This window comes from Sardina pilchardus, chromosome 13, assembly GCF_963854185.1.
Source record: "Sardina pilchardus chromosome 13, fSarPil1.1, whole genome shotgun sequence".
In the NCBI taxonomy this organism is placed as follows: domain Eukaryota; kingdom Metazoa; phylum Chordata; class Actinopteri; order Clupeiformes; family Clupeidae; genus Sardina; species Sardina pilchardus.
The window spans coordinates 19,845,694-19,857,919 of NC_085006.1; the positions used below are offsets into that span (position 1 = coordinate 19,845,694).

At 41.7% G+C, this 12,226-nt stretch overlaps 1 protein-coding gene and 1 long non-coding RNA gene across 2 annotated transcripts in view; one reads left to right on the plus strand and one right to left on the minus strand.

Annotated features, from left to right (window-relative positions):
* Nucleotides 1–1,013: 1,013 nt before the first annotated feature.
* LOC134099879 (uncharacterized) lies at nucleotides 1,014–4,632 on the minus strand. Its single transcript, XR_009941185.1, has 3 exons — nucleotides 4,479–4,632; nucleotides 2,497–2,689; nucleotides 1,014–1,681 (listed from the first exon to the last, which is right to left on the minus strand). It is a non-coding gene; the product is annotated as an uncharacterized LOC134099879 (long non-coding RNA).
* The window catches only part of lsamp (limbic system associated membrane protein), a 401,092-nt gene continuing 392,350 nt past the window's right edge, over nucleotides 3,485–12,226 (plus strand). Inside the window, exon 1 of the mRNA XM_062552904.1 lies at nucleotides 3,485–3,731. Within this exon, the coding sequence (XP_062408888.1) occupies nucleotides 3,668–3,731 (64 nt within the window). The 5' untranslated portion in view covers nucleotides 3,485–3,667. The remainder of the gene's footprint in view (nucleotides 3,732–12,226) is intronic.

The following is a 12,226-nucleotide window of genomic DNA, read 5'->3' on the forward strand; positions in this document are numbered from 1 at the left end:
CTTTATCATGACATGACTTTGCACCTGTGCGCTGCTTTCAGGTGCCGATTTTTCAATGTTCCCGCACCCTCCCTCTTTAACCACCACCAGTTTGGCCTTGTCCAGCCACCTCATTCCGGCAGGATCTGTAAGGGCCTGCACACTCAGTGACCTGGACCAAGGACGGGGCCTATGCCAAAGACTCCCATTGTTGCTTATGTCTTTTGTTGGGTTAAAACATGTTAACTTTCATTGTGACTCCCAAGAAATATAGAAATATTATGGCATTCACATTACCATTTCAAGTCAAACACATGAAGTAATTGAACATTATACAATTATAAAATGATAAAACCTTGAAACTTAAGAGCCATGAGATAATACATTGCATATGACCACAGTGACCACGTAGACATCCATACATCCATGACATAACAATATCTGGATCAGACTTACAGGGACACAAAACAGGACCCTTCTGTGCTAAGAGTGTGAACAGCCTCATGGAGCCTCTTTTTTGGAGGTCAGCACCTTCTGGGGGAAGGAACACCTGCACCTGCTTCCACACTTCAGGGACTCTGGTCCATCAAAAAGAGAAAAAGGTTAACAAATAATTGGATACGCCAAGGCCCTTTAAATCTATGGAGTTACTGAATGAAGCATTTCTTTGATTTTGGTCGACATTTTTTTCTCTAAAGCTAATCATTTCATCATTGTAAGATCATTTCAACAATATCCATTATGCAAATCTACCTTTTCCCCTCTCCTCAAGAGGATACAGAGCATAACTACATCGAGTGCTATTCACTGATTTTATGGAGTTGATTTGTAGAGGGAGCTTTGACACGATTTCAAAACTTTGTTGTAGCACTGACTTCTGCTGTTTACTAAAGCAATTAAGACAGTAATGCGATAAACACACCGGGCATTATTTGTAGAAAGGGGTCAAACACTACATCAGAATCTTAATGACGGCGCGTGACCTAAGGCCCCAGTAGTTTATTCATCGTCATTCATGATGTTTATATGGAAGATGCATATTTTCGTTCTAATGGTTTATTTGATAAGCACGGTTATCATGGCAACAGAGTGAAAACGCATTTCAAAACCAAATAAATCATGAGCCAGGATAATATAAACAGTCTCATTAGTCTGATGCAGAAATACCTCAGAAATCTTCACACATTTGAATATGCAGTCCTTTGCCAAGGAAGAGGTGTGTCACACTCAGAGACAGAATTACAACTCATAGATACAGTATATTAAAGCACACAATAAAAAAGCTTTAGACTATCTCACACAATGGGAACTTAATTAAAATGTGATTCATATTCACACTATGATTATCATTGATCACACAGGCATCCTGCATCCACTAAAGAGAGAAAATGAAAGACTCCTGATGTGTCTATAAGTCTAACTTATTCACACCAAGGATTCAATGCGGCATTAGGTATAAGCACTGCGGGATGCTAAACCGTGAGTCTAGAGCTGTGTGTGTCACAGCACCAGCAATAACTTCAGCACCATGGACAGCGATAGCCACGGTGATGCAGTGGTCAGAGGGCCCTTCACTGTCCTCCAGAAATAGTAGCCATTTGGGGCTTTCTAAGATACTTCAGAGGCGGTGGCCATTCAAGGGTCCACTACGGATTACCAAAAAGCCATCTGAGCACATCCTTTCTCCATCAAAGGCACTGATCTGTAAAGAAACAGATAGGTTAAACCAGGTAAATATACTACACCCCTAGAGTCCATCTGCCCTCGCGATTGAGAATCTCCAGGAAGGAAATCCATGTGTGCTAAGATGTGCTGATTCCTAGATCAATAGCCCAATCCATAATCGTGAGTCCGGACCTTCATTGGAACAAACCACTTTTCAATTGCATTTAAGAGTGTTTGTGATATATGATAGCACTCCTTATTGTCTCTGCCACGACTGTTGCTACAGCTAAAACCATATTTAATGGTGACAATGCTTCATGGGTTTTACTGCTTCTATAATAATCCAGTGTAGTGATCAATAAAAAGACTGAAAGCTGAATAATGCATCAGTGGACAAAATGTAGAGGTAAACAAACAAATGAAATTCAGCTTAGAAAACAATGGAAAGATGGAAGTGAGTGAGTCAGTGTCTCTCTCTCTCTCTCTCTCTTTCTCTCTCTGTCTCTGTGTGTGTGTGTGTGTGTGTGTGTGTGTGTGTGTGTGTGTGTGTGTGTGTGTGTGTGTGTGTATGTGTGTGTGTGTGTGTGTGTGTGTGTGTGTGTGTGTGTGTGTGTGTGTGTGTGTGTGTGTGTGTGTGTGTGTGTGTGTGTGTGTGTGTGTGTGTGTGCGAGCGTGTGTGTGTGTGTGTGCGCGTATGTGTCAGCCAGACTGTGGATATCGATTTTGAGAAGGTAGAGCCAAAATGTTGACAAAATAAAGCCAGAGCGAGATCCAGAGTTTGAGTGCAAAGACCCAAGGTTCCACCTAAAGCAGAAGAATCATGAGGAAAAGAACCAGGAGGATGTGACATACCCAATGGGTTGACGAGGATGAAGATGACCAGAAAGACTGTGCAGGGGAAGATGACGACAGACTCTTAAGGCCAGTTGAGGGACTTTTCAAGATGATGTGTTGCTTGATGGACAGTGAATGGGGACGGCACAATCGGCAATAGCATGATCGGCGGACCCTTCAACTGACTTCTGAGCCTGGATGCTGAAGACCGCTGTGAATGAATAAAGTGAATAAGAAATTTGACAGCTGGAGAAAGGTAAAGACAGAGGTAGATCTCTGCAGTAGACTGGCATAGAGATACATGTCTCTAAGGCAATATGTCTAGCTTAGATGATGTCGATATTGAGTTTTACAGACCAGCTAAGAAGAGCAAGGACTTAAAGGCAAGTATGTGAGGGAAACAATAGCACTAACCATAAACTGACCACACAAGGTTGGGAGTGTCCATAGGGTCCAAAAAGTTCAGCTATTTCTAGGAGAATGTTTTGACAATGTGGGGTTTACAGTAAGATTATATTTGGATGTGCTGAGATCTGGGGGGTGGTGTGTGTGTGTGTGTGTGTGTGTGGGGGGGGGCGGGGTGCAGTTCCCTCTGAATGTCAAATATGTGGAAGTATATATTACACGTAGACACTCTCCAACTATTTCGTCATTATTTAGCTGCATTCATACTGACGTTCACTCCACACGTATAGCCTAAATTGAAACGGTCCGTTGCTGGAGGCTATTCCAAATCGACGCAAGAGTAGACAACACACCACATGCCAAGTGTTGACACACAGATTTTTGTTTGTTTGTTTGTTTAGTTTAGATGTGAGCAGATAAACACGTGATGCGTGAATACAATGTAACACCTGATTAGTGCACTAAATTGGTCTTTGACGCTTTTAACGTTAGGTGGCAGTAAAGGACCAAGCCCATGGTTACAGAGTACACGCTTGTCTGTGCCACTTCAGCCTAGAGTTGGATAGTGTGTTGCTGCATCGGGACAGAGTAGCCTCACAGCTTAACAACCCTCAGAGCATCGTGTCTCTCGTCGTAAAGAAGAGTTGTTGAGAAAGGGTTAGAGAGAGAGAGAAGTAGAGAGAGGGATTGACAAGAGGACAGTCCTTCTAGTCGGCGGCGTAATTGCAGGAGAAGTAAGGACACATCTTGGAGGAGGACGGTTTAATACCCCAGAAGAGGAACCATGAATAGCCTCTGGATACACACCATCTGGATCGCGGGATTCTTCTTCCTCTTTGGATTTCAAGGTAGGAAGCGGAGATTAATAGCTACGTCTTTGACAGAGATGTCACATCGTGACAAATGTGTCAGATTTGTTGATGGCGCTTTTGACCAAACACAGAAGCCAGTTACTACGACTGCACCTGTTTAAAACACATACAGACTCACGCACACGCGCGCACATGCATGCAAAAGTGTTGCTGTCACATTCCATGGTTGCGAATAGTCCACTCAACAAAGCCCAATCGTGAAATGCATTAAGTTATACTGATATCATGGCTAGTGATTTACTTTTCTACTTTTTATTAATTCCGTTCAGTTTTATTCTAGCTTAGTCCTTTCTGGAACTTGATGGTCGGTGATATCACAGTCCTGTAAAATTATTTTCGGCATCGCCTCCACTCCACTGACAATCAGTGTTTTAGGCTACTGATGGTATTTAGTCACAGTAGGCTACAGCATATTTGATGGCTCTTCGGGCGAATACTCAGGACGACGGACGTTTGTTTTCCAGTTGAAGAGTAGAAAGCAAAATTCCGAACTAGAATAAATTATTGATGGTATGGGTGAGAGCTTGCTTTGTACGAGCATTCTGTCAAGATGCTTCAGTAATTCTCGTTATAGCCCAGATTGCACGATAACGACAGTGTGCATTTCAAAGTGAAATGTGAGAGAGTAGAATCAGTTTTGCTAAACGTGATAAACATGCTTCACAAAAGTGAAAAAGTTGTTTTCTTACGTCTCAGTATAGACATAATGTTTCCTGTCATTACCTCAGTCCAGTCAGAATCGGTGGTCGTAAAGAGTGAAGTGTCCGTTTTCGTCCAGTCGGTACAAGGGACATATTTTCTTCTCTGTTAAACTGACCAAGTGAGTCCGGTGTGAAGTGGATTTATTATATAATGGGAGATTTGTGGTATTGAGAAGATTTGCTACATAGTCAGTCTACTACCGACGCTGAGCCTGAGGGGGCGTTTTTAAAAGTGGATTGATTGGCTTCATTGGCAACACGTTGTGGGGTGGCAGTAGTGGCTCTGTGTTTGTGTGTGCAAGCTCGTGTGTGTGCGTGCGTGCGTGCGTGCGTGCGTGTGTGTGCTGTGTGCTGTGTGTCGTTCTCAGTGTGTTGTGTTTGCGAGTCACAATTGACATCACATGTAGTACTGTACCAATAGGGGTCTCTATTGTATTAAGTCTTATACCCCTGCTGAAAAAAACATCAGCTCAAAATCATATTATGCTGGTAGCTGCTTTTATCTGGTCTAAGATGGTCTTAGATGGTCTCATACCAGCGTATGATGGTTTAGCTGGTTGGTCCACCAGCTGGCCATGCTGGTGTGCCCAACTTATTTGTCTGGTCTTGCTGGTATGACCATCTTATTAGGCTTGTGGTGCTGGTATGACCATCTTCTTAGGCTTGTGGTGCTGGTATGACCATCTTATTAGGCTGGTCATGCTGGTATGACCATCTTCTTAGGCTGGTGTGCCCATCTTCTTAGGCTGGTTGTGCTGGTATGACCATCTTCTTAGGCTGGTCATGCTGGTATGACCATCTTATTAAGCTTGTGAAGCTGGTGTGCCATTCTTCTTAGGCTGGTCATGACCAACAAAAGTGGCTAAGTTGAACCAGCAGAACCAGTTGGAATGACCAATCATACGCTGCTCAAACCAGCTAAACCTTCAAAAATCATTTGAAAACATAGCTGGTCTTCCACCAGGCTGGTCAAGCCATCATTAGCAACCTGGTTGTTTTTCAGCAGGTGTTTGTTTGACCTTATCCCAGTGAATAGAACAAAGGCATAATCTCTTGAATTGGACCCTGTGCATTTTGTAAATTGGAATTAATCAGAGACTCTCAGGGCAACTCTATCCAGGTTTGAAATATAACATGTATTTAAACCTGGCGTGACCCACCTGACCAGTCTGCTAAGGCTAGTATCCTGTGTACTACTGTAGGACTGCCAATCTGCCTTCCTTCCTATCCCCACACCAACTAATTATAAATTACCTCCCAGATTGCATTAACATAATGCTCATTTGTTAAATGAATTGGGTTAGGCAGGACACGATTGTGTTATATATGCCCGGCATTAATTTCTCTACGGAGATCTCGCCTTCTCCGGGTGCCTCCCAGGCCGTTAAGTAGCTACGAAGCAGCGCAATCTATCACAATCAATCCATCGCGGAGATGCAGTGCCTCTAGCGCAGGGGCCAGGCAGTGGCTAACGCGCGCTAGACTGATGTAGTGTCCGTGTTCAGCCTCACTGCTTCATGTGCCTAAGATGTTTTTTTTTTCTCTCTGTGTTTCATTTTCAAATATCAGCCATTTGTCTTTCGTGATGTGACTCAGAGATTTTAGTTTAGTTCTGTATGAAAAGGGAAAAAAAAGGGTTCGGGACTGAGAAATGTGGGTTGCTATTTGCGGTGGTACCATTTGTCTTCTCCCCCAAGGAAGCAAACAACATTTAGTCAATTATAACTGCTTGTGTCGAATAGATTGCCGGGGCAGAAATGGAAGAGGAATAACCAGCTCACTGGAATGTATTGATTTCTTCAGTTCGTACGCAGCATATACTAACTTTCATCTGTGTATCATCGTAACATGTTATTTAAGGGATGGGACCAATAAAACCAAACATAAAGTTCAGGCTGTGACACAGATGCAAGGTGAAAAAATATCTCAGGTATGGCAACAGTATTGCAATGAAACCTTTATAAATCAAATCTTATTGAATCTCTGCTCTGTGCAGTAGTAACATCTCAGACTGCATGGCAGCGCCTTCATTCAGAGGAATACTTGGGAAGGCGCCACTAAAACAGTGTAGAGATTACAGACCGTGACACTAATGTGACAGAGTGACAAATGACGTCAGGTACGGCAACTGATTTGAAATAACAGCTCTCGAGGTAAAAAAAAAAAATATATATATATATATATATTCCTGAATCTCTCCACTCTGCGCAGAAGGAACATCTCAGACGGCACGTCAAAGCCCTTGTTCCGAGGAACACTGAGCTCCGTGTCCAGGTTCATTTAGCGTCGATAATCTCCCTTCCGCCGCTCCTGTCTTGACTGTATCTCCCGCTCTCTCCGCGCTGCAGGAGACAGGCACTCTTGCGCTCGCCGTCCCCCAGGAGGACTCCGCCAAAAAAAACACCTCTCCCTCCCTCCCCTCTCGTGTCCCTGGCAGCACTGTAATCTAACACAGGGAGTGCGTTTCGACTTACCTGCTCTGGTCATAAATCAGAGCCCAGCAGTCATTCCACCTCTGGAACAAGCTCGCGAAAAGAACTGCATATAAACTACCTTTTGTTTCATGAAAGTGTTGGAAGCATACAGTAAGAAGGGTGTTTTCTCCATATAGCACCCCATACCAGGGGGAAGGCGAGGCAGCAGTGGAGAGGGAGTCTGCTTATGTTGGTCTATGTGAAATAAGACAGAGCTCTTTTGTGGTATGCATGGTTTAATACTACGCCTTTGTACTCAGATGCTTTGGAAGACTGGAATGAGCTCTAGCTACCTCGATACAAAATGGATGAAAGGCATTTTAACTGTAATGAGTGACATAGCTGATGTAATGTAATGGCAGTCTTGCTGGGATGTTTCTTGTTTTTCATCTTTTTTTCATCTCCCTCCATCTTTATTTTATTGGTTTGTATTTTCATTTAATCTCATAGGTGTTTGGGGCCTGAAGCTTTGTTTCAGCAGAGGCTTAGCTGTGCTTCTCTATCTCTCTCTCTCTCTCTCTCTCTCTCTCTCTCTCTCTCTCTCTCTGTCTCTACCTCACATTCAAAGGATCAATACTTTCCAGAGGTGGGTGGTAGGTTGTGGACTCATAGTATTACTGAGCCATACCTGATGGTAATTGCTGTGGCCTTAGGAAATACTTACAGCAGGAAAATAAATGTGCTATTGAGATATAAGAAAGGTGGATATTCTACACGGCACTTCGAAATCTCCCTGCTACATTGAAGTATGTGTTGTGTGTCACTGTGTTCAGACTAGAGGAATTAGGGCTGAGATGTATTCTGATTGGTTAATTTAGACCAGATTGTGCTGTAAAGGGTAGACGTCACCTGACCCGACAATACTGCATGTGCTTTCATCTTTGTGGAACAGGCACAACTGAGGGGGTGTTGATGGTAGCTAAATTGTTCTGAAGAATTGTTCTGAATTAACTAACAGCTAACAACTTCAGACTGTAAACTTTAATAATGTTTTGCTCTTTTGAAGCATTCCTTTGACACCTTCTTTGATTCCAGGTTTTATCAATATGTTTGTAGTGAGTCATGCATACATAGCAGCAGTCTGCACCTCTCATGATACGGCTTTATCAGGAGTATCCAGAGAAAGCTACCGTAAAGCTAAGTTGGGGATGTCGAGCAAAGTGGAACAAACACTGTGGCATGCCTGGTGGCGCCTCTCCTGCAATGGAGAAACGGCGGGGATTGGCATGTGTGATGCCAACCGTGGGGTGCACCTGCAGGCAGTTTGAAAACAACTCAGCCGGGCGAGCCATCCAGGTGCCTGCCCGCTTAAAGCTACACCCTCAGCCTCCGGTTGCCAGATTGTGCAATCTGTCCGCATAAAAAGGGGAACATTTTATGTTAAAGTATTTCAGCAAAGATAGCAACTTTATATTTAAAAAAGGACTTTGGAAAACAGTCTGGATAAATAATGTTTTTAAAGCAAACAGTTTTTCCAAAATTGCATCTTAAAACATTGTTATTTGTCAGTGTGTTTGTAATGACATTTTGTCATGCTAATACTGCATACTGTATACTATAAAGCATTTTCAGGTCTGGTACAGGTTGAGGTCTTTGTAGTACTAAGGAACAAGATAGCGCCAGATTCAAGTTCTAAATTTATTCTGAACTGGAAGCCGTTTTCTACCACAGATGTCCTTATTTACATTTGATCATGAAAGATGTTGCCCAAATCAGACTAGCAAACCTCACAAGGCAGTGAATCTCTCTCTCTCTCTCTCTTTGAATAAATGATCCTCAAAAGATGTTTATCTTTTCAGCCATATCTGAAGTTGAGCACTAACAGCATAAATAGGCTATGCTTTCAAAAAAAAAAAAAAAACTGATATGGTCGTGTCATTGGATAGTGACAGGGGTATATTTTATCCTTTTATCCTTTGATCCTTATTTATTTATCCATTTGTTTATTTATTTATTTATTTCTTAATGTGTTAGGTCTAATAGTTTGTGTGCGGTTCAGCTAAATTTATTGAAACACCATCATCATTAATGCTTTAACTTGTGGTCTGTAGTGTGCATCTGACAGTGTAGATGCCAACGTGCTGTGCAGTAATTTGTTGTTTATGAAAATGTGTAGAAAGAAAAACATGTTTAACAAGATGTAGGATCTTCCTATCTTTTGCCCTATATATTCAATATATACTTGAATGACAGAGATGGGCATTTTCATTTAGCTGTATTGAGATATATTTAATTTACAAAATCTCTGTATAGTGCATTAATTGGTAATAGCCTAGTACTAGCTTATAAACTTGTAGTTTGCTCAACTTCCATATATAAGGATCATTTTTTTTATTTCCTGGACTCCTGGTATCTCAAAACCTTGTGCTAATTGGATGGAGAGGGAGCATTCATTTAATGAAAACATTGCTTAAGTGTTGCTATGGTGTCTTATGGAATTCCTGATTTAGCTGTTGATTAAGTAGGCTGCTCTCCTCTGTCTCAAAGGAAACGTTCACCCATAATTCTCATGGGGATGTTTCATAATTTATCGGGCGATCAAGCCATTCTTCGGAGACCTAATATGTAATTAGTGGAAGTTGTAAGCCATTTCAATCAGAGGCTTTTTTTGTGTGTGTCAGTGTCTTCTTGAATAAGAATGGCTTAAGGTCTGTTTTCTTCAAAGTTAATCTTGTTACTGTTGCCCATAATGAGTTAGCAATTCCCTGAACACTAATGGAATTAGCCATTTGCGTGTAGAGAAATGGGGCAGCTATTGTCCCTGTGAGGTGCCACTCAGTCAGGCGGGTTTGGGAGTAATTCACACTCGGAAGTTTAGTAGCCCATACTTTGAAGAGATATCTTGAAGCCAAAACAGCTCAGTGGAGACATTTTTGAAGATTAATTCATTTGTTATAATGACACTAATGCAACAAAAGTATGTGTTTTCAAATCAGCACAGTATAAGACTGTTATGCTACAGATTGCTAAGGTTCAGTGAGTTCAACTGATTGATTGATTCATTGATTGATTGTTTTTTGATTGATTGATTTCTTGATCGATTGCTTGCTTGCTTGCTTGATTGATTGATAAAATTAATGAATGAATTAATGAGTGAATTGAGCAAAGCAATCTTTGTCCTTCATCAATTAAATTCAAGTAAAAACTCCTCATTTCGACCCTTTAATAAAAGACAGAGCTCTATCGGAAGTGTATTCCATTGAGATTCCACATTTTTAATATGAAAAAATCCAATTCCTATGAATCAAAAATGTCAAAACAACTGAGGCAAGAACAACAACAACAACAACAACAAAAAGCCAATACAAAAACTGACAAATAAACAAAACAGCCGACCAAAAGCAGACAAGGGGGGGGGGGGGAGACTGTGGCAGCAGTGATAAGTTCACGCAGAGACTTGGCCCATCTGTCAGTGCAGAGATCCTATGGGCCTGGCAGCACCAGAAGCATGCGGCCCGTGCGGTGGGCGAGTTCAGCCCGAGGTTTCCGCCTTCCGCAGGGGAGTCTTTGGCCTGCCGTGGCCACTCCAACAGAAGCCTCCTGGGCCCGGCCTGGTGGCGCTCCCCAGGCTGCAGTGCAAATGTGTTCAGTTCTTGTGAAGAACTATCAAATTAACATGAATAATTCAGGAGATAGCAGGTACGGTCATTGAACTTGGTCCATATCTATTTGGAATTGTGATTTTCATCAGTGGCACCATATGGTATTATATATATATATATATATATATATACAGTATATATATATATAAACAAATCAAAATCCATTTGAACTTTTCACTTTTCAGTCACCTTTATAAAAACTATACCACAAAAAAGTGCTATAAATAAATTGAAATATATGGCTTGCAGCATGATATAATTCCCTTTTTAACCAATCCCCGCGTCTTCTTAACTCTTAGTTCAGTGTCCTTTGATATAGGCCAGTGTGAGTTATATCACAGCTCTGCTACATCTGATCTGGGACCTGTTCTTCTCCTGTCTCTCCTATGGGACAATATGCTAGCTGCATACACAATGGGAAGACTCCCTAATTGGTTTATCAGGGAATTCCACTCACACAAAAGAGTGGATCCGTGGAGAAGACCTCCACATACAGTAAATGAGGTTTTGTGCATACTGCGACTCGGAGAGCTCGAGCAGCATCTTAACTGAATGCGGTGTTACGCAATGCCGTCCTATTGTTGTGTGACATTTCCATTTATGCTGCCTTTCAATGGCTGCGCAAATCAATGTCTGGAGCACACCAGTAATTAAGAGGCATATCGAACGGGTTGTAGTAGTCTTAAAATGAAGGCAATGCTTACATGCTTTTCAATTGTATATATTTAATACTGTTATATAGAAAGCTTCACGAGGAGAGCTGATAGACTACGTCTACAGAAAGCAGTGTACTGACTTCTAGATCATCAGGAGTTGGTTAATATATGTATGAAGTTTGCCCAAGGACAGAGATCTTTTGAAGGACGGATCTCATAATGAACGTGCAGACTCTGAGTGAACCTCCATCAAGTGAAAAAGTAAGCATTGTACACAGATACCCCGGTAGGATTAAACAGACTTGAGTAATTTGACTGAATTCTATAGTAGACCCTCTTGTCATGGAATACATGTTTCCTGCATGAATTGTGTGTGTGTGTGTGTGTGTGGGTGTGTGTGTGTGTGTGTGTGTGTGTGTGTGTGTGTGTGTGTGTGTGTGCGCGCGCAGCCCGTCCGTCCAGTAAATTCAGTGTTCTTCCTGCAGAAAAGACTTCACACATTGGACATTCCAATCTATGACCTTGTCATGACTTTGACGTTTATACTGTAGATCAAAATGTTCTATGAATGAAGTGGGTCACTGTTGTGATGTTCCATAGTGTCTTGTCATGGGATAGTTGATGTTTCCTGTGTGAATGACATATTTGTGTTCAGTCAGTCTGTTCAGTAAATGCTGCTTTGTTCATCCTACATTTTAATGCACAGATATATATCAATTACTTTGCATAAATTACTTTGTAAACAAAGTACTTCACACATGTGACATTCCAATCAATAGACTATAGCCAAAGATCCTTAAATACCTTTTTCAACCGTCTCTGCTATAGCTTATAAGAATTACTTTGTACATAAAAGACTTCACACATAGGACATTCCAATCTACAGAGGCACTATGGAGCATCACAACGGTGACCCTTCCACCTTACAGGCCTTTGGATATATCGCTTGCAGGCTACTAAATATCCAGGCCTGATTGAGGAGCTTGATTTCAGTGTTTATGTTTGATGTTCTGCATTTGTATGGTTTGTTTGAGATTC